This window comes from Trichosurus vulpecula, chromosome 2, assembly GCF_011100635.1.
Source record: "Trichosurus vulpecula isolate mTriVul1 chromosome 2, mTriVul1.pri, whole genome shotgun sequence".
Classification (NCBI taxonomy): domain Eukaryota; kingdom Metazoa; phylum Chordata; class Mammalia; order Diprotodontia; family Phalangeridae; genus Trichosurus; species Trichosurus vulpecula.
This window is the reverse complement of record NC_050574.1, coordinates 418215248-418243181: the sequence shown is the minus strand read 5'-3', so window position 1 is coordinate 418243181 and position 27934 is coordinate 418215248. Positions and strand designations below refer to the sequence as shown.

The 27934-nt window shown below is 38.5% G+C and overlaps 1 protein-coding gene across 2 annotated transcripts; it reads right to left on the bottom strand.

The window, feature by feature from the left end:
* Positions 1–1527: 1527 nt before the first annotated feature.
* On the bottom strand, positions 1528–27017 carry RAB9A (RAB9A, member RAS oncogene family). 2 transcript variants are annotated; one of them, XM_036745661.1, is made up of 3 exons: positions 26857–26946; positions 12633–12679; positions 1528–2631 (listed from the first exon to the last, which is right to left on the bottom strand). In XM_036745661.1, exon 3 carries the CDS (start codon positions 2596–2598, stop codon positions 1993–1995), a length of 606 nt encoding a protein of 201 aa, XP_036601556.1. In that variant the 5' UTR covers positions 2599–2631; positions 12633–12679; positions 26857–26946; the 3' UTR covers positions 1528–1992. The 2 variants fall into 2 exon arrangements, with proteins under 2 accessions (XP_036601556.1, XP_036601557.1); XM_036745662.1 differs by lacking the exon at positions 12633–12679 and having other exon boundaries at positions 26857–27017.
* Between the last annotated feature and the right edge of the window lie 917 nt (positions 27018–27934).

Genomic DNA, 27934 nt, shown 5'->3' with positions numbered 1-27934 from the left:
ACTGCCTTCATATGGTTATTGTGAGAATTAAATAAGATGTGATAATTCGCTGTGAGCTCTCCCATCTCAAGTCTGTTATTTGTCATCATTCCCCATTCTCTCCTTTACTAGGGGCAAAAAAAAGAAAATGAGCCTCTTCACTAAGGCCAAATCGATTTCTATGCTTGGTCTTTGTGTATTAGCCTCCCAGTAATTCTCCCTGTCTTGTCTCCCCTCTCAGAGTTGCCAAACATTTCACTGATAAAATATAATGAAATGGTAAAGTAAAATTAGCATAGTTGAGATTAATTTCAATGAATTTTAGCATTTCCCCAGCAATTAAAAAAAATACAAACATTAGATACCATTTGATGAAATTCATTGGCATTTTGATACATTGTTCCATTTAGTCATTCTTCATAATAGTGCGATTTAAAAAAACTGGATAAAGCTTTACATGAGGAGCACTGGCATGGGAAAGGTGGGCCAGGAGGCTCCCCTCCTTGGAAAAGGGTACTATGGTAGTATAATCTGAGGTTACTTTAAGGGACAGGGAATAATCACCACCAACCCCAGTCTGGGAAAGTGACTGCCCTAGTTGCAGCTCCGATGAAAAAGGAAGGATGTGACCATGGCAAAGAATGCTGTGGATTTAGCATCAGAAAATTTGAGTAGCAAGTTTGTCTTTCACTAGCTGTACCACCTTGAGAAAGTCAGCCCTTCTAAGCTTTAGTTTCCTCACATATAAAGTGGGGATACTTGAATACCTCCCTCAGAAGGCTATTGTGACAATCAAGTGAAAATAATGTGTAAAATAACTTTGAAAATTTTTATAAAGCATTTTGTAAATGTCATGTTTTTCCAAGATAATTTGATGAGGGGGGCAGAATCTAACCACAGTTAAATATATACTACTTGTTAAAAGCATTCTTCTCAAATTGAAGATATCTAAAATGTCAGTAGTAAGATTTATTTGCTGGGGGAGGAGGTGGTCAGGAGGAATGAAGATAACAGTCAAGATTATCAGTATATATACTACTAAAAATTTAACTCCTCAAATTCAAATTTAGATCATTTTAGAATGGCAGGAGGAAAAAATCCTGAGAACTGGCATTCCTTAAAGAAAATCTTGTTTTATTGTAATGATATCCTCCACTGTTTGCATTTCGCTTCTTATTACACTGAAACATAGCATATTCTGAGTAAAATTGTTTCAGAAAAGCTACATTTCAACTCTAAGGATAATCCCTGTAAGGTGAAAACATCAATTTAATCTCTTTAAAATTGAGGCAGAATGTCCTTGACTACAGCACTAAATGTGCAATGAAAAAGTGCTGCTGAATCACAGCTAAAGACTACCAGAGATGACATTTCCAGATACTTTATAATAATGTTCTTTTTTAAGTTAATCAATACTGACATCTGAGGGGAAAAAATCAGCCATAGCCCAAGTTTTTGCCTTGTATCAATCAACTACATTCTACTCTTACAGATCAGATATAAACAGTTAAACAATTTGATGTAAAATAAAGTATCACAAGTCCAAGGTAATTTTGTGATTGAAATCTTTAATATTGAGCATTTTCAATATGTGCTTTCAGTGAACTAAGAATGAATCGCTAATTTTGTAAAAATATATACATACAAAAATGTGTTCTCCATTTGAATTCTAGGGGAAAAAACAACCCAAGTAGTGCTTCTAGAAATTCAAGTTTTCATTTTAATTATTCATTTGATTTATTACTAGCTCTGTAAGTTACACATTAAAATTTAAGTAACCATTTGTTATTGGAGACACCGTTATAAATGTTATGTGCCTTTGCTAAATAGGTTACTCAAAGAATGGCTATTTCCTTCCACCTTCTAATGAAGCAGCAGTATAGATTAGTTTAAATTTTATTATTAGAACTGGACTTGCCAGACTTTATTCTCTGGTCCTCTTCCTCTCATTTCCCCTGCACCCCATTTTGTAAATGAGTTGGTTAGAGCTATATTGGCAAAGCTTTTTAATAGTCAACAACAAGATGAACTGGGCTTAGGCTTTCGATGAAGATTGACTGTATCTGTCTGAATAAAGTGATCTGACCTATCCTCAGTAGCAAGAATTCTTCTAACAGCTTCCTCAAAAGCTGCTGCAACATTTGTGGCATCTTTTGCACTTGTTTCAAAGTAAGGATAGTTCCCGTTGTCCCTGCACCAGGCTTGGGCTTCTTCTGTAGAAACTTGTCTTTCACTTATGTCAATCTTGTTACCCAAAATCACAAAAGGAAAGCTTTCGGGCTCTTTGACATCTGCATAATAAATGAATTCTTTCTTCCAGTTGCCCAAGTTCTGGAAACTTTGAGAGTCATCTACACTGAAAGTAAGAAGGCAACAGTCAGAACCTCTGTAAAATGGTGTTCGCAGGCTTCTAAAGCGTTCTTGACCTGCTGTGTCCCAAATCTGCATAGTTACAAAGTGTCCATCCACTTCCAAGTCTTTATTTAAAAATTCCACACCTATTGTGTGGAATAACTGGCTCTCAAATTTGTTAGTGACGTATCTATTCATAAGAGAGCTCTTCCCAACACCACCATCTCCAAGGAGAATTACTTTAAAAAGTGATGATTTTCCTGCCATTGTTGAATGAAAAGATCTTTTTCCGGCAAAATCCTATAAAATAAAAAGAGAACAATCATCACTAAATCTTTTAGTTCCTGTTCAGACAAATTCTCAATTTATTACACAAAATATATTTACACAATTTTTTTCAAAAATATTATTTACACAAATAATTTTACACAAATGCAATAAATGTATCTTTATACAAAAAACTCACTGTTAGCTATGAATGCCCAAGTGAGAGCCCTGCTTTCTCTATCCTTGGAGCTCTTTAAGCAGGGACTGGGTCCACCACTTGTCATATATGTTATAAAAGGGATTCCTTTTGGGTATGGATTGGATGAGATGCCCACTGAGGCCCCACTTCTAACTCTCAAATTCTGTGATTCTTTAAACTGTATGAAGGGCTGATTACAAACTGCGGAGTTAAACTACCTCCCAGAATCCTACTAAGTGCAGCACTTTTCTCACATCATCCTGGTAGTACAAGCACTGTTATACCCACTTTACAAATGAAACTAAAAGCTAGAAAGGTGAAATGACTTGCCCATGGTCACAAAGGTAGCATCTGGCTGGCTCTACTTCGTCTAATACACTCTTGAGCTAATTAAAATTACTTAGAGTAGCATCCTAATAGAGAAGAGAATTCACCTGTAAATAGTAGGAACAGGAACTTTAAGCCAGGACTCCTGATTCCCAAGTTCAATGCTCCTTCCACTTCACTACACTGTACTGCCTGCTTCTCCATTCAAAGTCCATGAAAGCAAAACTTTATTACAAAATTAACAAAATCAATATATGATATTCAAGACAAAGTCTTTTTTGCATCTCTGAATGTTATCACTTTATAAATGTAAGATCTTCCAATAAATTTAAAAGATTTCCTTGGTTAATAATACAGATTGACAATGTAACAAATTCTCTCCCCTCTAACAGAAATGTCAAATTTTCCTACTGAACCAAATTTTAGAACTGAATCAAAATAGCAGTAGGCTATGGTTTGAAAAACAAGCAAACATGAGTTGGCTAATTTTACCTGATATCAAAGACAAGAAAAAGTTAGCCACTAAGGAAATTAATTCGATTTATCCAAAGTACTCAACTGTTTCCATTGAAGTTACTTTGGACTGTAGCCTTTAATTCACCAATATAGGACTCATCAGTAAGAAGTTAGACAATCCACTTCCTGAGAACTGATCTTTCCAACAAATGTTAATTGGCTCCGCTCTCCATAATGAAGCAGAATGGTTTAAAAGACATAAAGTAAATTGATGCAGCTAGATAGCACAGTGAATAGAGTACTTAGATTTGGAGTCAGGACGATCTGAATTCAAATTTAGCCTCAGATACTTATTAGCTGTGTGACCCTGGGCAAGTCACTGAACCCTGTGTGTCTCAGTTTCCTCACCTGTAAAACAAGTTAGAGAAGGAAATGGCAAACCACTACAGTACTTTTGCCAAGAAAATCCCAAAGTGGTCAAGAAGAGTTGGACACAACTCAAAAACGATAGATTTGTTAGCTGATGGTTTGTTGTTTTACTGGGAAGACCGTAGGCAGGGTAGGCAGTGAGACAACAGAAATGTATGCGTAGTTTGCATTTGGAAAAGGTCTGTTTTCTTTATGTACAGAGAGATACGCTTGCTTCATATTTGAATACTTAATGGATCCATAATTTTATTGAATGGGTTCACAGCTCTATAACTTAGCTAGTCCTCCAGTAGACAATTCTCTAATTCAACATTAATACCTACACTTCAATGTATATCTTTTAAATTTTTTCATACAATGCAACCAGTGTCCTCTGAAGAGATGGAAAAATATATTTACATGGGTAAGAAAGTTTCTTTCTGTGCCTCTAGATCCCGTATAGTACAATGGTCATTTTCTAAGCAAAGGAGCCTATACTGGTTATCAAGATGGGCTCTTAGCACTTATTCAACCAAGTGCCTTTTTGAAGAGTTTGGCCTTTGTTTCCTTGATTAAATTAGGAGTCCCTGATGACCTCCTTGCCTCAAGTGAAAGCCTAGTTTACATGGGTTTGAGTGACACGTTTGTGACATCAGAGTCTTTTAGACCACATGGGTTTAAGTCACATTTTTGTGACGATTTCAGATCATGTGGGTCCTAAGGAGAGTTGTTAACTCCAGAGCCAATAGTAAGAGCTCAAGTTCTGGTCCCTCAGATGACGTTTGATGACGGCTAAAGAGTTCATAAAAAGAGAAGACAGAGCTATTTGCTTAGGGCTCGCTCTCTCGGCGGTGGACTGATGTGGAGACTCCGGGCAGCTGTAGTTAAGAGTCCTCCAGCTTGTAAACCCGGATGTTCAGACTTTGTTAAACTCCAGTAACTGTGAATTGAGATTTGAATCAGACAAGGTCTTTCCGTTGATGTTTGTAATTTGTTTGTATTTGCTCTGAAGCTTGGAGTGCTGGCTTTCTCCCCTGAGCTGAGTGAATCTTTTTATGTTGGATTAAAGTAAGATTGTTAACCCCTTAACGCTGCTTTCCTTAGTAAAGCAGATCAAAAGAACCTGGGCTCGCAGCGTTCTGTGAGCTGGTTGTTGTTGGTTTTACAGAGCCCTGCTGACTCCTTCAGGGTGATCAAGATTCTGCCATGAGAAAGACTAAAGGTTCTGAATTCAGAAGCAAAGAGAGGTACATTAATTCACCACTATGTCACACTTCTTCCTCACAAAACCATGTTAGGTATAATGTATTATATCAACTCCAATTGCCGGATAAGGAAACGATAGCTCAGAGGCTAAATCATTCGTCCACGATCCCACAGCTCCTAAATATCAAGAGTCACAATTCAAAGCCACTCTCCTAACTCAAATCTTACATTCTTGCCATCATGCTAGAGCTGGAATAGAACTTTTCATGGAAAAGCCTCAGCTGTTACACTAGAATAAAGGCAATTACAGGTTACGTCCCCATATTCAAAATTAGGCATCTTGAGTGACTGATACCGGGGAAGTAACTTCAGGAGCCTGTTTCTTTATCTACAAAATGAGAAGTGTCAATTAAATATTATCTAAGGTCCCTTCCAGCACTCAATCTATGATGTTTTGAACTCTGAGAGAACGGAATCCCTGGCCACTGCAAATTAATATAGGGAAGTAAAACGTCAAGAGTTCTAGAATCCCAGGACAGTAGATGAAGAGAATCCGCCAAATCATCCAAATGTTCTTGCTTTTGGGTACACCCTTCTGAGAATGGGGTATGCTTCACATAGGGAGCAATCTCCAGTTGTCCTGATCTGTCTTGCCACTAAACTCAAATGACTGGAGCAGAGAGTGAGGCTGATGACTTTGCACAGCCCTGTCTCACTTAACTCCAATTCACTTTCAAGTCAAGACATCACCCTCCTGATGCCACAGGTCCTCTTCAAATGAAGGACTAACAACAACAAACGTTTCACACACCAAAACAAGGCATATGTAGAAAATATCCTAAGGCATAGAGTTGTAGAAATCAGACCTCAAGCCCAGAAGCTATCCTAAAATTTACAGTTGCCTCAAACTAGAAATAGAAAGTACTTTAAGGTTTACAAAGTGCCCCCGCCCCAACCTGTGAAGCAGGTAGATAAAGGATTATTATTCTCCATTTTACAAATGATATGAAACAAGACAAAAGAGTTTTAAACAGTGTGAATTTTGTTCACCATTCCTTTTACATATTTTTGTTTCATAGGTTACCACAACCAAAGAAATCATCTCCCAGTGGCCAGTCTACTGGGTAATGGGCAGAACTCGATAGTTAGCCAGGATGGTCCTAGTTAGAAATTCTATTGCTGGGAGGCAGTCAAAACACATTTATTGAATTGTAACAATCATCTACTGGAGCATTTTTATTCACTTGGGCAACATGGCTAATGTGTGAAAATAAATTTTGCAATGACTTCATAATGTGTAATGTGTATCATATTTCTTCTTGCCCTTTCAATGAGTAAGGAAGGGAGGAGGTGGAGAAAGGGAGAATTTGGAGTTGTAAAATATTTTTTTTAATATTTGGAGATGTAGGGTGAGCGTGGAGTCGAGGATGATAGTGAGATCTTGAGCCTCCATAACTGGGAGGATGGTGGCACCCTCAACAGTAATAGCAGAGTTCAAAAGAGAGGAGAGTTTTAAGGCAAAGTTTGAGTCCTGTTTTGGATATGTTGAGTTTCGGATACACATGGGACATCCAGTTTGACATGTCCAAGAGGCAGCTGGAAATGTCTGACTGTAGCTCAGCAGAGACTAAGGCTGAATATAGAGATGTGGGAATCATTTATATAGAGATGATAACTGACCTCATGGAAGTTTATGAGATCACTGTGTTAGCAAAAACTCTCCATCGAGGAGGGCTTTCCACACTGTTCTGGAAACACACTAGTCACAATCTGATCAAATGGTTAACTGAAAAATTCCAGAGTGTAAGCTACACCACCTGAGCACAGAGGACTGAGAGTTAGGAAGGAAGCTTTGACCACTCCACCACCTAGTATAGGACCTCAAGCAAATTACTTCTCTAAACCACAGACTCCTCATCTGTAAAATGAAGGGATCTGCTATCCTCCTCAAAGTTACCCCCACTTCATCTCCCTCACAACCAAGTGCCTAGTCTTGTCCATTCTACATCCAAAACTTGTCTGACAGCCATTTTTTCTCCTATACTTAAAATGCCACTACTCTACTTCGTTCCTTATTATCTCTTGCCAAACACTTTTAGCAGCCTCCTACTTGATCTCCCTGCCACCAATGTCTTCCCCTCTCTAAGCTATCCTTCATATGACCTCAAAACTCATTTTCCTAAAGTACAGTTCTGACCATGTCCTTCCCCGCTCAAAAACCTTCCACAGTTCCCTTTGCCTCTAGGATAAATCACAAACTCCTTACCCTAATAGTTCAAGCCCTACACAGTTTGGTTCTATTCTACCATTACAGCCTTATTATATATGGTCCTTTCTAGCTCTTAATCTAATTCTACAATTCAGTAGTTTCTTCCTATCTTTTTTCCCTGCACAATTATTCAGTACAACTGGCAGCTACTTCCCCTGAGCTGTTAACCAACTTATCCTGGATTACTCTCAGCTCCCTTCTTTTTTCTTAAAGCATTTTTCTTTAAAAGTACTATTGGGTCCTCACAACTTCATAAGCTCTCCTCACTCCAACACTACTATAATGTCATCAGCCCATCTAGTTTCCATGCTCTCCTGCCCCTAAGTGCTGCATGGATTCATGCCCCTATTAGAGATTCACTACATATATCTACATGTTAAAGACAAATACCAACTTTTCCTAGACAATTCCAACAATCTTCCATTAAACACTTCATAATAATTATAATAATTTACATTTAAAGACTTTTGAAATATCACTATTCAGGGGGATATTTTTCCACACAGGCATTTTTTTTAGTACAATGGAACTCACATGTGATGTAACTATTAAGGGGTCAAGGCCATCACCAGAATGTTTTATCAAGCTTTTGCTGTATAGAACCTAGATGTACAATTTGACATGTGCAATATCCTGGTCCGTGTAACATGAGTTCAAATTGAGATTCCTTATCTATTAGAAAAACTCCTAATTCATACAACTTCAAATCACTAACATTCTTGCCCAATTGTGTGTAAGTCTTATTTTTATGTATTATTAAAAAAGTTGTTGCTTAATGACTAAAAAGAAGCTAACACTACTACCAAAGGTAGTTTATTACTGTGGCATTAACAAAGATCCCTAAGTAAGGCTTCCACCCAGAGTCAGTAAATGTGAAAACAATTTTTGTAACTCATACAGCATTTTTACAGTTTAAAAAAGAAGCCTGTAGGAATTTTTGTAGCAATATGAGACCTTTAACCACTAATTGGCCAAAAAAGTGCAGTCTAAAACCTACAGTGATGAAAAACCAGGGCAGAACTCCCAGACCATAGGGAAGCCTGCTGTTCTGATACTCTGAACCTGCAGAGCTTTCCAGCTGGCTGACAGCGGCTGAATCCAGTAGCAAACTATTGGAACGTTTTTAAACCCAGGTAAGCCCAGTTTCCCAGCCTGAGCAGTCCCTGAGATATTGGAACAATACAGTACTCAATACCAGAAGACAAAAGCAACAGGACCAACCCAAACATTCCCTCCGAAAGTGCGCAGAGCCAGGCCATAACATCAAATCCTAGTCAGGAAATAAGATGGAAGAATGAACAAACAAAAAAAGAATCCCATCATAAAAGTTATGGTGATGGATGCTCAAGACACAAACGGGGAAGGGGGTGGGGGGGTTGTTTGAAAAAAAAAAAAAAGGAACTGCAATACCATAAGCAAAAGCCTCCTAGAAAAACACAGCTTGGGCAAAAGTTCAAGTAGAATTCCTAAAGAAAAGAAAGCAAGAGTCTTGTTTTTTAATGAACTATAAAATTATTTTTTAAATCAAAGGACAGCAATAAAAGAAAAAATGAGAAATGAAAACTTATGTACCTGATCAACAAATGGACCAAATGAATAATAACGACTCCATGAGACAATAAGAAATATTAAAATCAAAACATTAAGAAAAAAAATAGAAGAAAATGTAAGGTATCTCATATCTGAAATAAGTGATCTTAAAAATAGATCAAGGAGAAAAAAATTTAAGAATCATTAGACTACTTGAAAGCCACAACAAAAAAAGAGCCTGGACATTATATTTCAAAAATTTGTAAAAGACTCTCAGACTCTTAGAACCAGAGGGCAAAGCAGAAACCAGAAGAATCCACTGTTTACCTCCTGAAAGAAAGCCCAAAATGAAAGCTCTCAAGAACATTTAGCAAAAATCCAGAGCTTCCAGGTAAAGAAAAAACAAAAAAACACTGTAAGCTGCTAGAAAGAAAGAATTCAAATACCAAGGAGCTACACACCCAGAATCACGTAACATTTAGCAACCACCACAACAGCTTGGAATACAATATTCCCAAAGGCTTATAAACAAGAATTACCCAAGAAAACTATAATTCTACAGGGGGGGAAATGTACCATTAATGAAATAGAGAACTTCCAATCATTCCTGATGAAAAGACTAGAGCTGCACAGAAACTCTGAAATACAAATACAAAAGGAGGAAAAAAATACAAATAAGAATGAATGAGCAATCATAGGGATCTAAAGGATAAACTATATTCATATATGTGGAAATAATTCATCTATCCTGATACTCTCAAAACTCTATTATCATGAGAGGTTTTAGAGTCTAATTAGACAAAAAGCTTGGGAATGGTTCTGTTTATATTCTGATGATCACAGGAGAATGGAAAGAAAGGAGGAAAGGGGTGGTTTAAGACGGTGAGGAAGGAAGACTAGGGAAAATTATCTCACATAATTGGAGTATGCAAGTAGAAGTCTATACAAACAAGGAGGAAAGGGACAGCAGGCAACTCTTGAACCTCATGGTCATCTGAACTGGTCAAACGAGGGAGGAACACACACACACACACACACACACATACAACACACAGGTGGGTATTTCAGGGAAACAGGAAGGAAGGAAGAGAACCTGTTATTTGGCTCTGGGAGAGGAAAAGAAAAAAAGGCAGGGGAGCAGAAACAGACTATACTAAACCTAGGACCCTGGTGCTGCTCATTTCTATCTCACCTCCTTTTTCTTTGTAAAGAGAAAAAAAAAGTACAAGAGAATAGGATGAAGGGAAATTCACAATTAACAATTATAATTGAATGGTAATACGGTAAACTCATCCAAGATGGATAAGAAAGCAGAATCCAACAATATGCTGTTTACAAGAAAACACACCTGAACCAGAAATATGCACAAAGAATTAAAATAAGAGGCTGGTGCACAACCTTCTATACTTCAACTGAAGTAAAAAGAGCAGAAGTAGTAACCATGATATCAAACAAAGCACTGGCAAAAATAGACAAAAAAGACAGAGAAAATACATTGTGCTGAAAGGTACCATAGACGAATTAATATCAATATTAAACACACACATACATACACACACACACAAAATGACACAGCTTCGAAAAACTTAAAGGAAATGTTAAATAATTTATAGTGAAATTATAATAGTGTGGGGCTTCAATCTACCTTTCTCAGACCTAGATAAATCTAACCCCAAAAACAAATCAAAAAAGTAGAGCCTGAATAGAATTTTTTAGAAATGTTATGATAGACCTCTAGAAATTATTAAACAGAAATAGAAAGGAATATACATATTTCTAGGCTGTATGTCAAAAGTGACTATACTGTCTATCTGGACATAAAAACCTCACAAATAAATGTAGAAAAGCAGAACTATTAGAAATATTAAACATTAAATGTTGTCCTTTACAGACCACAATACAATAAAATTATATCTGATAAAGGGCCACAGAGGAAACTTATTAAAAATTAATTGGAGTTATTAGTTTAATAGTTTCTTCAGTGGTCCTTTATATTATTTATTAACTTATGTTAAACCTAAAAAACAAGTGGGCCAAAGAACAAATGGGAAAAACAATTTCATTAAAAATAATGAGACAACATACCAAAATTTTTGGAATGTGATCAAAGTAGTCCTTAGGGGAAAATTAAATCCTAAACACTTTCATCAATAAAAGAGAAAGAGGACCTGCAAGTTTAAAAACCTAGAATACTATTTAAAGGCACCAATTAAAATAGAAATCCTGAAAAAAAATCAAAGAAATTAACAAAACTGAAAGAAACAAAAACACCCCAAAACAAAACAAATAAAAACCCACTAAATTAACAAATACTTCTAGTTGTGGTTTTTTGTTTTTGTTTTTTTGGTTTTTTTTTATGGAGGGAGGGGAGGAGGTGGAAAAGATAAATCATTGGCTAACCTGATTTAAAAAGAAGAAAGTCAAATTACCAGTATCAAAAATGGGAGAAAAAAGATGAATTCACAACAAAGAAATAAATTTTTAGTAACTTTGCCCAATTAGATATGAATAAGACTGATGACCTGATTGAAATGAATTTTACACCAACATAAAATGCCCAGATTAACAGAAAAAGAAATAGAAAGCTGCCCTATCTCAGAAAAAGGAATTGAACAAGCCATAAATGAAGTCCAAAAGAAAGACAGGATAGAGCCAGACTGCTAAGGCCTAAATTACAAACAGAAAAGTGTGTATTTTATCCCAGAAATAAGCACAAGCCCAAGTAGGTTCTTGAGAAGGGAAGAGACGGACTCAGACTTGTACTTCAGGAATATCACTCTGGCAGCTGTGTGGAGGATGAACTGGAAAAGAGAGAAGCTGGAGTTTGGGAAACCCAGTTAGAAGGCTAATTGCAACAACTATGCCAAACGATGATAAAGGTGATGAGAGCTGCCCAAGGCAAAGAGAGTTCTGACTATCATAAATGAAACATGAAATCACAAATCTGACATTTTAAAAAAAGAACTAAAAGCCAGAAACCACTTAAGTTTTTTTAAAACATTAAAACTGATAAAATATGTAAGATAAAATTTATAAAAGGCAATTAACGTAATGTTTCAAGTTTCTAATTCATGAGTATTGTCCCAACACTTAACAGCCATGAAATCTTGGGTAAGATACAAATCTGTTTTTCCGTTTACAAAATGGAGATGATCACATGCACTACTGATATTGGAGGGTTACTATTTTGTAACCTTAAAGCATTATGTAAATTGTTACTATTTAACTGGCTTTATCTAAAAAAAAAAATGGAGTTGGGTATCTGTTGAGGATATAGTATCATATTCTTAAGTTACAATAGACACTATGGAAATATATAAAGAATTAAATTATGATGTGCTTTCAAGTCTTTTTAAATAAACTTTTTATAATTTAATAAGTTAACCTTACAAAGTCATATATCAACATCTGTAGCTAAAACCATAAAAATATAATACAGGGTGCACAAGCTGAGTTTTCCCCAAAGAATTTCCAACACATGTAAAGCCCCTCAAGTTTTATAGAAAATTTTGTTAAATTTATGGAAATACACTTTTAAAGTCTTACCCCTCCAATAATTTTTACTTTTGCAACTGACCTAGGTTCCAGAAATAATCAAGCAAACTTTAAATAAGAAAAATATGAGGCTGTAAATTTTACCTTAAATTGTTCAGTTTAAGTGCATCATCTGCATTACCAACATTGTTCTGCAAAGAAAAAAGCAAGCCTTACTTAGTAATGTATGTTCACTGTACTGTCAGAATATGGGTAAGAGATATAATAAAACAATTTTATATTTTGTAAGAACATGCTGACTTGTAATTTGCTAGATTCTTATAGTACTACAAAAAAGAAAATCTGTATGTGAAAGCTTTTTATCAGAGTATCATAAATTTATTTATGAGGTTCCCTAGTCATTATAATTCTCACAGAATGGCTTACAGGTTTGTTTGTTTTTTTTTCCGGGAAGGAATATAAGGAAATTGGCTTCATTTTGAACTCAACAGGCAATGATAAGCATTCTTTCAGACACTGTGATCTTGATTTGATTACACTCATTGTGAACACAGCAAAAAACCACTAGGAAAAAGTCACAGCCCATACACCATTATCTGTTGCAAAGGAAGGAAAAGTAGGGAAATTTTGTGAATAACTTGCTCAATTAAGTTAGCAAATACTTTTGACACTTGGTAACAGCAAGGATCACAAACATTATGCTGGATAATACAGATCAAGATCAAGAAATGAAAGAGGGCAGATATATGGAGCTCATACAGAAGCTTCGAATATCATGAATACTTTTTTTCAACAACAGCGATGAAGGGCAAAATATAGCAAGTACAGTGTCACAAAAAATAAAACTGACTATTGCTTGACACATAATGACTGTTTACTAAAGTATGAGTCATTTAAGAATCAGATCTATGCAGACAAAAGGTTAGAGCAAAGGTTAAAATCAATACCAAGGTACAAAGGAAGACAATTTGACAATGACATTACTTACAAAATATAAGAGCACTAACCCTACCTGTTTAAAGAAGCTAATGACTCCAAAAAGTAGGAAATTGAAAATTTGATGCTACCAACTTTTTTTCAAGGTTTTAAAATTTTTTATTTTTAACAATCTTTTTTAAAATTTTGGGTTTCAAAATCTCTCCCTCCCCTCTCCCACCACTGAGAAAGCAAGTAATACATCAATTAAACTTCTTTAAGAAATAGTATTATTCATGTACATGACGAGGTCAAAAGAAGCCATAAACCACGTCAATCAGCAAATGCTTGTGCTTGCCAAGCAAAGAGACAACAAGGTAGCCATGGAGAGTGGTTGTGATTTACAAAATAGGGAGAAGGAGCTCCAAACTAAATCAAATCATGCCAATGAAATGTAGAGATGAAATCCAAAGGACAAAAAACAACTGAGGTTAAAAGAAACAGATCTACTGGTGTTTCTATAGTGATCTATTCTTATCAGTAAAGATACTGGATAGAATTACCACAATGAATCTGATATATTAGGTGAGAAAGTGGCAATGGCATTTAATAAAATAAAGTCAGGGAAAAGCAAGGAGAACTGAAGAAAGCTATGCAAGAGAAGATCCAATTTTATTTTAATTATTTTTTCAATTAAGTATTTATTTTATTTTCTTCTCATACCTGTTCCCTGCCCGCCAAGAAAAACTAGAAGGAAAAACATGTTTAAGCCACCCTTGTAACAAATATATTATTCAATCAAAACAAATTCTCATATTTGCCCTTCTCCAAAATGTGTCATTCTGCATATTTAATTCATCACCTCCCTGTCAAGAGATGGGCAGCATTTATCATTAGTTCTCTAGCATCATGGCCAATTACAGTTTCAAAATTGTTCATTTTTATAATCCTATTACAGCATAAATTATTTTCCTAGTTCTGCTTACTTCACCTATGCTCCAGGTGAAGTGAGAAAAGAAGATAGGTGCAAATACCTGATTCTACGGTCATGATCCATAACATTGTACTACCTTCTTTTTGTATTTTCCTCACTTGTGCTCCTTTATTTAGACTAGAAGAATATTAAAGCCACCTTGGTGATTATCTAGTTCAAACTCCTTATTTTACACAAGAAACAAGCTCTAGAGAGATTAAGTAACTTCCCCCACATCCCACATGTGAGGATTCAAACCCAGGTTTCCTGACTCCAAAAGCAGTGTTTATTCCACTATACCATACCACCCTCCTTTCAAAGGTTCATTTAAATGTATGTGTGTGTGTGGGTGTGTGTGTGTGTGTGTGTGTGTGTGTGTGAGAGAGAGAGAGAGAGAGAGAGAGAGAGAGAGAGAGAGAGAGAGAGAGAGGAGGACTCTGAAGTTATTAACTTAAAATATGGATACCTGAAATGATAACAAATGCTCTGTACCTGATTATGGTGTAGTGAAAGATGAGAATTTGGTTATTCATTCCTATTCCTACTCTTCTCATTTCTTTACCGTGGCTTTATTTAGATGGTCCTTTCTACACATTTCTTCAAAGGCAAAATGGTTTGTACATCCAAAGTCTGATGAGATTCTCATTTTACAAATAAGCATTACTAATTACAAAGGGGAATTAGCTAGTAAGAAGAAACAATCTGTTACTGAAGTGGGTGGAATTACAACATTATCTTCCATTGCCATAGTTAGCTAAAATGCTGCCAATAGAAATCAAAGTGCAGTTGTGTTTACAAATTGCCTTTCCAAATGGTTCAAATTTTTAAGTAGCACAATGCTTTCACTACTTCACTTCCAAAAACTTAAATTAAAACTAACACTTCCAATTTAAATTTAGCAATAGATAAAAGTAACATGCTTTAGAGTTACAGTTTGCACAAAGGTATGGCTAATGCTCAACACTGAGGGAAATATTTCTTGTTATTATATAATCCTTTTAGGGCTTGAAACTCCTCAAACACAGAGATTTTAGTCAGCTTTTATCATTTAACACCCATCTCTGTGGGAGAAGGAAAATAATAACACAGGACATTCCAAAAATCTTAGTGCAATTTTAAGCTATGAAAACTTTATCATTTTTATTAGATTTGGGGCATATTTTCCCATTTCCATTTGGATGGAGGCTTGTTTAATTAGCTTGGCACAGTGACTGCCACATAGTAGATGCTTAAAAAATGTCCTATCAGATGTATTTGAAATTCATTTGAGAAATGAAGCCACCAAGAAAAGACCTGAAAGAACACCGGGTCAGGGTCTGATAAAGCTATCCCAGGGGTTGGGAACCCCTTGAAGCTACATGTGGCCTTCTAGGTCCTTGGGTATGGCCTTTTGACTGAGTCCAAGTTTTACAGAACAAATCCTTTTCTTAAGGGGATTTGTTCTGTGAAGTTTGAATTCAGTCAAAGGCCCTATCTTCTCTCCTGTCAAATCTCTCTCTATAATACATTTCCTGTGGAGAAGATAACTGTTCGGACTCATATTAAAAAACTCAAATATTAATAAACAAGCAAATAAGTAAAATAGGCATTATATCAAACTTAAAGATTTATCAGATAAATTATAATTAACATGCCCAGAAGAACTGAATGTAAATTAGTTTAAATGCATCTGGAAAATTGCTATTTTAAGACATTATGTGGTAAATAATCTTTTTGTAAAGGTCTCCTTCAAAAAAAATTCTCTTAACCACCCAATTTATCTGTTTTGTAAATAGCAAGGTAAAGAAGGAAAAAAAAATGAATTTTGAGCACTTAACTTGATTCTAAGTCATGGGATCTGAATATGAATACCTACATATTCCTACCTCATACTTCCTCTGACCTAGTACAATCACTTTACATAAGTGGACTGCAGTTTATTTATCAATAAAATAAGGGGGAGGGGGTAAACCAAATGTCCTCTAAGGTCTCTTTTAACTATAGATCTAAGATCCTACAGTCCTATAGATTTTCATTTTATCAGGTATACATAAAAAGGTACAAAAGTGGTTGCCTAATAATGAAGCCTGAAACAAAATAAGTAAAAATATCAAAACTTAAAATGACCCACATATGTTCGTGTGTTATTCGGATAGCCCTAGTGTCAAATGCTCCCTCCTATCAGAAGTACCCTTTGATATCCTCTCACTTCTTTAGCTCTTGCCCTCACCCATGTAGAGCCTGGACACCTCAGTTTCTGACACTTCCCCACAAGAGTCGCCAACTGCTGTCCTTATAGCATTTCAAGCTCACACGCCTAAAACCAGAAGTCATATTTACACATTAAAAGGTAGACAAAAGACTTCCAAGTCTACAAAATCAAGACCTCTATACCTTAGCCTCCCCTGAGGGCAGGGACCCTGTACTGAAGGAAGCTGAGGGTTCACTCATCTCTAGCCTCACTTCCAAGGCCCTTTTGTGTGTACCACATTGTCCTTTTGCTGGCAGCTCTTCTCTGGCTTTTGTTCTACTGCACCATTCCTCCATTCCCATCGGGTTTCTAGGTTCTCTTCTCAACCCCTCTCACCACTGATGTGCTTTGCTACTTACTCCCCAAAAGTTCAGCTCTCCATGCTACTACTTTTTCATGCCTTTATTGGCTCAGATCTTTCCAAACTTGTTAAAAAATGCAAGCCCTCTCTCCACAACAAAGGTCTCTCTCTAGGTGCCTGCAGGACCACTTCCAAGCCAGTCCCATCTTCAACCTTCTTCTAGCATCTCTGCAACATGCGCCCCCCCTCCCAATTTGAGGAAGCACCTCCCACTGCTTAAAGGGGGCACTATCAGTCTTTCTCCATTTATTTCCCATCTTTCTCCAAGGATGTTCAAGTGGATTATGCAACTTGTCCTGGGAGGGGAAAGTTCCAACTCTAGCAAATAGCAGATGCTTCATAATTTTATGTAGTTACATATGAAGGTTTATCTGCGGTTGAGCCACTCATAAACATGACTTCTTAAAAAGGTAAGTTTTCCTCACTGTAGATCTTTAGATTGTCACTTGGCTTAACACTGCTTGTTTTTCTTGTAAAATTTATCCTGATAACACTGAAGAACTTGAATGGGATCTACACCACACTTGAATTGTTAACTGAGATAAGTCCCACAAAAGCTTCTTAGATGGAAATGCTGGCTTAGAAAGTAGGGATCTCATCTTGTTTTCCTTTAACGTACTGAGCGTAGAACTACTAGTAATTAGGTGTTTTAATACATTATTATAATGAAACAAGTGGGGCTTGATAACAGCTGATATCTAGATTAAACTATACCACGGCCATTACTAGGCTAGAGAAATATACAAAAATTGGATAAAATGTTAGGAATTGCTGAATAAGTCAAGAAATAAACATCAAAATTACATAAATATTGGGTTAGGTTCAAGAATATACTTGTATAAGCATGGCAGAAAAAGACAGAAGAGTTAAACAACCACAAACTAAATATGAAACTGAATGATTGTGCTATAGAATTAAAAAAGAAATTAATCTTGACTTGAATATACAAAGGAAAATATAATACAGGTTCAAAGTTTTCCTCTTTCTTACACTCATCATTCATCAGGCCTTTATTAAATTGCCCTCTCTGTTCAGATTTCATCAAGTGAGACAGGAAGACAGAGCATGGCTAAAAATTCAGTGGACAGTACTGAAACTTCACAAAATGTGAAAACAGCTGAGAAGACATTATGAGCTCTGGTGGGCAAACTAGGGTTCACCAAAACTGAAACTCCATCAGGAAAAACAAAAGTTCAGATACTAGGAAGAAAATTTTGACTAAATGTATAAAACAAGTGGAAATAAGGTATTCCTTTATTTAAGTTTTTAATGAGTGTTAAAAGAGTTTGGGAGATTTAAGAAGCTTTCAGAAAAGTCAAACTAACCAATGATGTCTAAAATCAAGGGGCCTTTATTTAGACCATGTTAACTCTCAAAAGGAAAGGCTCAGATTTAGCAGATATTCAGGTGGGAAGACCAGTGTGGAAGGAGGAAAGAGCAACAAAAAAGGACTCTAATTCAACACTCACTGGTTGTTGCATGTGATGACTGCTGGGTCACAACCATGGGAGAAGGGAGTTCAATGAGAGAATATCACTCCTAATGGGTGTGGGAGACAGCTGAGAGTCTCATCTGCTAACTCCTTAAACTAAGGCCAACAACCAATACAACTAGTACGGCTGGTAACACCACACTCATATGTAGATAGACCATGTTTTAGGGCAGCACCAAGGTAGGAGGTAATAAGAGGAGGAGTGAAGAGAAAGAAAAGGTGTCTCATTCAGGCACATGCAATTGGTTTTAAGCCTCTGAGATCACAGGCAGGAAGCTATCAGGTGTTTGTGTTTGGCTAATTGCAACAGAGAGCTAAAAGTTTCCATCATGGAATATTATATAACTGGCAGGGTGGGTATGGGGCAGAAGAAACTTGTGGCCAACAGTGGCCCAGGATGGAGGCAGAGGGTGAGAAGCAATGGCAGTTTTACATGATTATAATAGTATTCAACATCGAAAATAATCCACTTGTTTCACTTGAGTGCCTCCATCCCATAGAGAAAGAACAGTGGTTCTTTTAGATTATTATTTACAACCCTGTCTCCACATTTTACACATAGTGAGCATTCTGGTGCACAGTAAGGGCTATACAGATGTTAGCTGTTATGATAACTCCAGACTAGACCACAGCAGTACCGAAAGTCGCAAATCTGGGTAGCTTGGTAGCCAAGTGGAGTGCTGGGCCTGCAGACAGAAAGACTTGAGTTCAAATCTAGCCTTCGACACTTGCTAGCTGTGTGCACCCAGGCAAGTGATTTAACCCTGTTTGCCTCAGTTTCCTCATCTGTAAAAGGAGCTGAAGAAGGAAACGGCAAACCGCTTCAATATTTCTGCCAAGAAAATCCCAAAAGGAGTCACAAAGACTTGGATGTGACAAAAAACTAAACAAATAGACCAGAGCAGTAACAAAAGTCACAAATCTTACCTGCACACAGAGTAGCTTGAGCAGAATATAAGAAACACTTTTTGTGGCAGCAAAAAGGGGTGAATACTTTTAAATCGAAGCTACTTTTGCATTTCCTGTCCTGTGTCCACTTCTCATTTTACCTGTTTACTTAAAAAGGTGATTAAAATGGAACTCGGCGCTACCGGTCCCACAGCCCCAACAATTAATCATCTGGGAGGGAAAGCATGGGCTGGAGCCAAAACCTGGCCAGCCACATGCCAGGAGCCATGCCCCATAGATGTGGACCTCTCCAGTGGGCTAGTGTTCTGCCATTACCAGACTCTAATGTTTGCTGTGCCAAAAAACTTAAATAAACAAACAAAAAAAAAAACTGGGCAGTATTTTCTCTTAGAATGTTAGTAAACTTGGCCTTACATCCATAAAAAGGAGACAAAGTACAATTTCAGAAACATGCCAACTCTTGAAGGAGAAAATCAGCAGTCCAAGAAAAACTGCTTAATACACCAAAGCCTTTAAATTTCACACACAAAAGCAAATTTAATTTACTAAGGTAATGAGAAAAAGTGGGTTTTTTCCCCTAAAGACCCATATGACTTTCAACCTTAATGGCATGCATAAGAGCACATTATTATTCTCACATACACATATCACATTTTATTTTTCTAAACTTCAACATAAAAGTGTTTGAAATGTTTAATCTTTCTTTACAATTCACATTTATCTTTGGGAGGTTTTCTTTAGTGATCACTAACTAAAATTTGTCTTTGTAAACTGTTTAAAAGGCTGCTTCAAAAGATCATGAAACTCTAAGGGTTCTTCCCCTCCCAGCCTGATTCTTTTATGAAGGCAAACCAGGCCATCTTTTGCCTCAATTCTTACCTAGTCTTTAATTACTCAATGGGCTTTGCCTCAGACAAACTAAGACCTGGGGAAGACCTTAGCTTAAAAAGACCCACTGCCACCTGGGTTATAGGCAGTCATCTAGACCTATGTCTTGTCACTGGACTCCCATGACCCTGGAGGAGACAGAGAGGCTGATAAGTGTGCAATCACAGCTCTACCTCACTTAAATCAAGACAGTTCACTTTCATGGTGTCATTGATCCTCTTCAAAAACAAAGGACAAGCAACAACAAAATCAACAGGAACAAACAGATCACAGAGTCCTTTTGAAAAAATCCAATTCAATTCCTCATTTGTTGAGCACTCATTATTTGCCAGCTATGTGCTGGGTTCCAGAGATGCAAAGGTGAAAAATGACAAGTCCCTGACCCTCAGTGAGCTTAACAGTTAAAATGTGGTAAAGAAGGTTCCAACTAACAGCTGTAAGAAGTGACATTATAAAGACCTTCTTCATTCCACAGCTGAGGAATCTTGGAGAAGTTAAGAGAATTCCCCAAGCTCCCAAAGATTATTTGAGCAAGGGGATAGGGGAAGTTTTGTGAAAATAGGTGGCAATGGGGCCGGCCTTAAAGAAAGCTATTTCCACTGGTAGAACTGAACAGACTGTATTCAAGGAATTGGGAAAGGATTATGGGGAGGTGGGTGCACTCAGGACAGGAGCAGTCAAATACTTAGGTTAAAAATTCAACAGCGGTATCATATTTCTATCATTCTTCCCAATGAATGAACCTTGCCTATGATCAAAATGCGCAATCATACTGGAAAAGAATGATGCCTTGGTATGACTTCACCAGAAGAAAAATGCTTACCCCACCTTCCTCATTTGATTATAAAGGACTTCCCAGAAGAATACCAAGAACTTATCTATCCTTAATTGCCCCCAAATTTTCCCGGAAATCTTATTAATTTGGTCATCATTTTGATACAACATGAAGACCTTACTTGAAACACTCACTGAAGAGTAAAGCACGGGTGTTTAAACATTCACTGATTATCCTAATTTGGAATGTATTAACATTATGATTTTGTGTTCCAAGATTACTGCTTTTTAAACAGAAAATTTATTATTAATAATTGCTGACATTTTACAAAACACATTCATGATCTCAGTTTTCTTTAAGATATTTTACAGATGAGAAAACTGAGGCACATAGAGGTCAAGGAATTTGTTCACTGTCATAAAGTATTCACTTCAAAGAACATCCTGTACTTACAACATGAAAGTTAACTGAGATTAGATATGGAATACCCAATCGCTGTGGTAACCGGAGTGAAACAGCAGAAGAAATATATCCGAGGCAGATTCATACTTAAGAGAACAACAGTCACAACATCTTTGCAGTTGTAACAAAATGTTTCAACCTACCTGATGCTCAGAGTACTTAATTTGACAGTTTTAAAAAAATACTGATAAAACTGAAGAAACTTACCCTAAAAATCTCTGTCCATTAATACACAGGTAATGGCCTACTTTTATATCTATTCTTTATGAAACTGGTTAACAAGCCATTTATACTATTTAGCTCAGGAATTCTTATCCTAGGATTCATGAACCTTTTTTAAAAAAATTTTCATAACTAGATTTCAATAGAGTTGGTTTCCTTTCTTATCCTATGTATTTTGACATTTTTCTGAGAAGGGGGCCACAGGTTTCACTAGAATGTCAAAGGGATTCAGGACACATACACACAAAATTAAGAACCTGAGTTGGTTTCTTTATATTTGAATAACAAAAAGCACAGGTTGGGAGGATAAGAAAAAGAAGGTTGACCAAGCATGGATTATGACCTATCAGAGGTAGCAGGCTAAGGGTGCAGGGCTTGGAGTCAGTTAGACCTGAATTCAAATTTGGCTAAACCCTAGGCAAGTTATCTGACCTTTTGGCCTCTTGGCTTCAACAAATTTCTTCAACAGTAAAATGTGGTTATTAGCACCTACCTCTCTGGGTGGCTGTGAGGATCAAATGAGATAATTATTTGTAAAAGCACTTAGCATCATAACTGACACATAGTAGGTGCTATATAAATAAATATTTATTCCCTTCTTTCCTGCCCCCTCCCCCATCAGTCAAATTTAAGTTTTAGAATCTTATTCATATAGAGATGTGTTGATATGTACCAGGGTATATCCACACAGTCATTCTTTCATTTGAACCAACTACATGTATTTGAAATGTATTATAACATTTTAAGAATCAAAAATGTAGTCTTACTGTGGAGCATAGATTATCAGTAATGTTAGCAAAGCTGAAGAATCAAATTTTCTGACTCTAACCTTCACAACTGTGAAGCTCCAGACACAATAAATGCCTCCCTCAACCCCCACTCCCAAAATTCAACTGGATGGTCTAGTTATCTGTTACTTATTTCAGAAAATCTCAGCATTAGTCAAGACCTCAAAGGTCACATACCTAACCCATACCTAAATAAGAATATCCTTTTAAACAGCTCTGACTAGAGGTGATCAGACCTCAGTGTGATGAACTCCAGGAATGACAGTTCCCATGCTTCCTGAGGCAGCCCATTCTACTTTCTCAATCATTCTTCTTGACCTCTCTCCTTGATCTTCTCTCTCTGTCTCTGAGGTACCATTTTCCTTCTCTGTTCTTATTCTACCTATATCTGACTGATGCTTCTCTGTCTCTTTTGCTGGATCCTATTCCATTTCATGCCTTCTAACCATAGGTGTCCCTGAGGGTTCTGTCCTTGTCTCTCTTCTCTTCTCCCTCTACCCTATTTGGTGACTATCAGTTCCAATGGATTTAATTATCTTTATGCTGATGAATTCTCAAATCTACCTCTCTAGCTCTAACCTCTCTGCTGACCCTCAGCCTCAAATCTCCAACTGTCTTTCAACTGGATGTCCAGTAGACTTCTTAAACTCAGCATACTCATAACTGAACTCATTCTCTTTCCCCTCAAAACCTCCACTTTCAAACTTCCCTAATACTGTCAAGGACACCACCATCCTTCCAGTCCCCCAAGCTTGCATCCTAGATGTCATCCCCAATTCTTCACTCGTTCCTCATAGCCAATATGATGCCAAGGCCTGCCAATTTTACCTTTGCATCATTTGTCGAATATGCCCCCTTCTCTCCTCTGACACTGCCTCCACCCTGATATAGGCCCTCATCACCTCACACCTAGACTATTTTAATAGCCTGCTCAACCTGACCGAAGTCTTTCCTCACTCTAGTCTTATCTTCCACTCAGCTGCCAAAGTCAAAGTAGTTCTCATAAAGCCTGACCATGTCACCTCCATACTTGGCAGCTAGATGGCACAGTGGATAGAGTGCTGGGCCTCTATGCCCCATGATTAAAACTTTATCATCTCTAAATCTATATCACTCACTCCTCCCCATAAAAAATCAAAAATTGGCAAAAAAAAAAATGAAAATATGTAATGTGTAAGTACGTTGATAAAATCTTCATGACACACTAAACTAACAAGAGTCACTGGATAGAAAACACTGCTCTTTCATAGAAATTAGAGCCAGAAGAGACCTTCTAGGATATTTTACAGATTAAGAAACTAAAGCCCAGGGAGATTAAGAGGCTTGTCTATGATCAAACTGGCATTAAGTAGAAGAGTCAAGATTTGAAACCACTTTTGATAATACCCAATTTTACCAGCTGTCCACTGTACTCACTAACTGGTATCTTCTGCCACACCAACCCCAGCCTGGAACCCCTTACATTCCCCTTGGATTAATCACCTAGACAAAAGCACTTTCTTCTTTGTCCACACCACAAATATTTGATTCATATCTAGGATTAAGTGTGCATCTTAGATCTCAAACAGATGAAATATTGTACATAAGATACTTACTAACCTCAATACTTATATAGAGATCAAATACTGCTAATATTTCTATCAGTGTCTAAGGGTCCATTGTTTAACTCTCCACATGGTTTACTAAAGTGAGTTGTTATACAAGAAAAAACATGCATAAATGCTTTATTTAGATGACAACAGCTTTAAGAACAACTTAGTACTCAACTGGTGGACTGTGATAGAAATCTGATTTCCTATGATTGAAAATTAGTTATTTTTTCCATTAAAATTGTACAAAATTAGGGAGTATGTAGCTCTTGCTACATAACCATCAATTTTTTAAAAAAATCAAACTCAGAGCTCGTAAGAACCTTAGAGGTCATCTAGTCCAACTCCCATGTTTTCTTCAGATGAACATCAAGAGGTCCAAAGTGGTGAAGTGCATTTGTTTGGTAACAAAAAAGAAGCAAGGATTCGAATTCCTGTCTCATGACTCCAGCTCCAGCACACATAATAATACACTAGCCTGCAATTCTGTTCTGCCACAAAATCATATAAAATAGGATTAGAAGCTGGTATCTAGTGCGACTCCTTCATTTTTAAAGATGCAGAATTTGGGGTCCAGAAAGTATACATGTGACTTCTCCCAAAGTAGCAGCTAAGGTAGTTGCAAAGCCAGGACTTTAAGTCAAATCTGCTACACTCCCTTCAAAAACTGATAAATTATATCACTCTCTTTTTAGCATTTCTACCGGTACTCAAAGGTCTCAATAGGCTTTCAATCCACTGACCTCTGTATTTAAATTACTAATCATATCCGAAATCAAACATTCGTTTCTAAGTCACTGATTCCACCGACTCTTCCCAAGTCCCATTCTCCTCAAGTAAGCAGACTACATTTAAGTTTTCTTCTAAATTCTAAGACTATACACAAAAGCAAGCCAGGAGACAGTGACACTTGGACAAAGAGTTTCATTTCTGCCTGATGACGTCTGATATATCCTAGGGCCAATAATTTACTGCTGAGACAGTGAGCTCTTTACTTGGATGTGACTTTAAAGTCAAAGAGCTGACTAGCATTTGTACAACTCAAGCATTCCAGAATCTCTGCTCTCAAGGAGATGAGGAGAGGAGGAGGGAGCGAGAAGAATGGAGGAAAAGACAATCGACAGGAAGGGGCCCTAATGTATACCAAAATACATCCTCACTCCAGACCAGCCCTTGGTCCCTAAGAAGCAGTGAGTATCCCCAAGTTCGGAAAAAAAAATTAACAAAAGGTATATTTTCCCCCAGCCTCAAAGCTCCCAAATAATCAACAAACAGCAACAATAAGCAAACAGCAAGCATTAATTATAGCGCTTTAAGGTCTGCGGTCAGTCAATAAATATGAAGTGCCTACTCTATGCCTGGCTAAGCGCTGGGGAAATGAAGGGTAAAAAACAGTTCCTTCGGTGGCAGCCAGGTGGCGCAGTGAACAGAGCGCCGGCCCTGGAGTTCGGAGTACCTGAATACAAATCCAGCCTCAGACACTTGACACACTTACTAGCTGTGCGGCCTTGGGCAAGTCACTTAACCCCAATTGCCCTGCCTTTCCCGTTCCAAAAAAAAAAAAAAAATTAAAAAACCCCAGTTCCTGTGCTCCAAAAGCTCTCAACTTTGTCCTAACAACTCTGGTAAAGTGCTACCAAATAATTTTACCATGTGTGGTAGGGGAGGGGGTCTTACAGTATGCGTTAAAATACAAGAGAGCTACCACTATTTTAGACTCCTGAAAATTAAAAATAACACGAGGGACCCGTTTCCAGAGTTCTAGGCTATAAAATCTGTTACTTCGCTTAAGAAATTAACCTGAAATAGGCTTGCTTTAACACATCTTCCAGCAAAAGACGCAGCAGCACCGAATCAAGTCCCACAACAGAGTTCCGTGTTTTCTTTTCTAGTTGCCCCCTATGGAGCTTGTTGCAACGCTACCAGCTGAGATTGGAGACAAGTGAGGCGGTTTGTTTTCTTTTGTTTTCTATTAGCGAGAAAGCTAAGGGGGTGGTGTAGGGGGGAGGGGGGTGGAGATACTGGGGGATGGTCCTAAAACCAAAATAACCTAAGTTTAAAGAGCTCGATGCAAGCGACAAAAATGAGCCTGGTCACATGACGATGCAGGAACTAGGCAAAGTTATTCCTCCCAAGAACCAGGGTCACGAGACGGGGCACTCTCTTCCCCCACCCCCAAACTTCCCGGGTGAACGCTTAAAATTCTCGTCCCGTCTCATCAAGCTGGAAGAAAACAAACCCAGAACAAACAAGAGAACCCTGGATTCCCGGGGCACGAGTGGATCGCATCCGCGCCCACCTCGCTCTGCGAACGCCCCGGGAGCAGAACCCGAAGTCTCCAAAGCGCACAGGGACCCCGGCCCATTCGGGGAGAGATCGGGGGTGGGGGCGGGGGAGGTGGTCAGGACGCCGTTCTGCCCGTTGGGATGCGGGGGAAACAGCCCGGTCTTCTCCCTCCCGTGTCGGAGTAAAGGCAGCAGCGGGGGACGCCAAGCCCCCAGTGCCACCCCCGGGGAAAAGAGGGAGGGGAGAAAAGCGCCAGACCGGCAGAGGTCAGAGGTGAAGGAGAACCCCCTTAGGCGCACCGTCAGTGCACCAGTGCGTGGCGCCCGCCCCTGCCCCTACCCAGCTCCTCCGAGAGAGAAGCGAGCCGGGCCGGGCGCCCCCCGCTCCCCGGCCGCTGCGGGCTCCAGGGGGGCCGGGGCTCGGCGGTCCCAGCAGCTGCACGCACCCGCCCTCCGGAGACTCTCACCGCCCCGCTCACCTGGTCGCGGTCCGAGACAGACGAGGGCCGCTCCGGGGACGAGCCGGTCCTGCGCGGGACCGGGGTGCGGGAGAGGAGAAGAGAAGGCGGAGGCGCCGTGGGTGATGCCCGGCTCCAGCCCCAGCCGCTTCCATCTAGAGCAGAGGGCTCAACATGGCGGCGGGGCGGGGCCAAGAAAGAGGCGGGGCCTGGATATCATGTGACCCCGTTCTTCTGCTCTCCTTGCCCCGCTTCCACCTGTCTCTCCAACCCTACGCAGGTGTTTTTCTCACCTGGATCGTAACCCAAGTGCGACTTCTTTCGCGGGCAGCCCCCAACTACAGACGCCCTGGCCGCGAAAAGTACGGGCACCGCCGAAGTGGTAACCAAAGAAGTATTTCAATCCGGACGACTCCTCCCCCTCCTTCTCCCCCTCCTCCTCCCCCCATGCCTGCATAGAGATGCTTTCCAGAGTTTGAGCGCCTGGCCCGGGCTCCTGTGGGCCCAGTGGCATTGCTGATGCCCTGCACACTTTGTGTGCTGTTTAATTTATTACCGTCAGCCAGACAGCAGCCTGATACAGTACAAAGAACCGGGGGCTTTTTCCTTTTCTTTTTTTCTTTCTTTTTTTTTTTTTTTTTTTTTTGGAAATTGAGTTTGGGTCTAGGAGCTCACACAACTACCGGAATGGCTGTGGACGAGACAGTTCACTTCTCTGAACTTCTCTACTTCTCTGCAAAATACTTCTACCTAAAACAGGGAGACTTGTTGGAGGAAAATACTTTGCATGACTTGAACCAATTTGGAAATATGAGCTATTATTAGTTTTAGCTACAGCTACTTAAAATGACTTGTGACAATGTATGCTGGCTCAGTTTGCACACATGCAGATTGCTACTAAGAAATGGTTTCTAACTTTAGCACCTCACCCCACCCCTAAAAAAATCAACGGGAGGCCAAGCTTTCTATTTAAGTAAGGCTGATCTTCAGACAGCAGAAGAGGACAGCAGCAGCCAAAACTGCACTCCAAGCCTCTCCACCTTGATAAGCCCTGCCAAGCCCCTGCTTATCTGGCATAACTCTGCTTTCACCTGAAGAT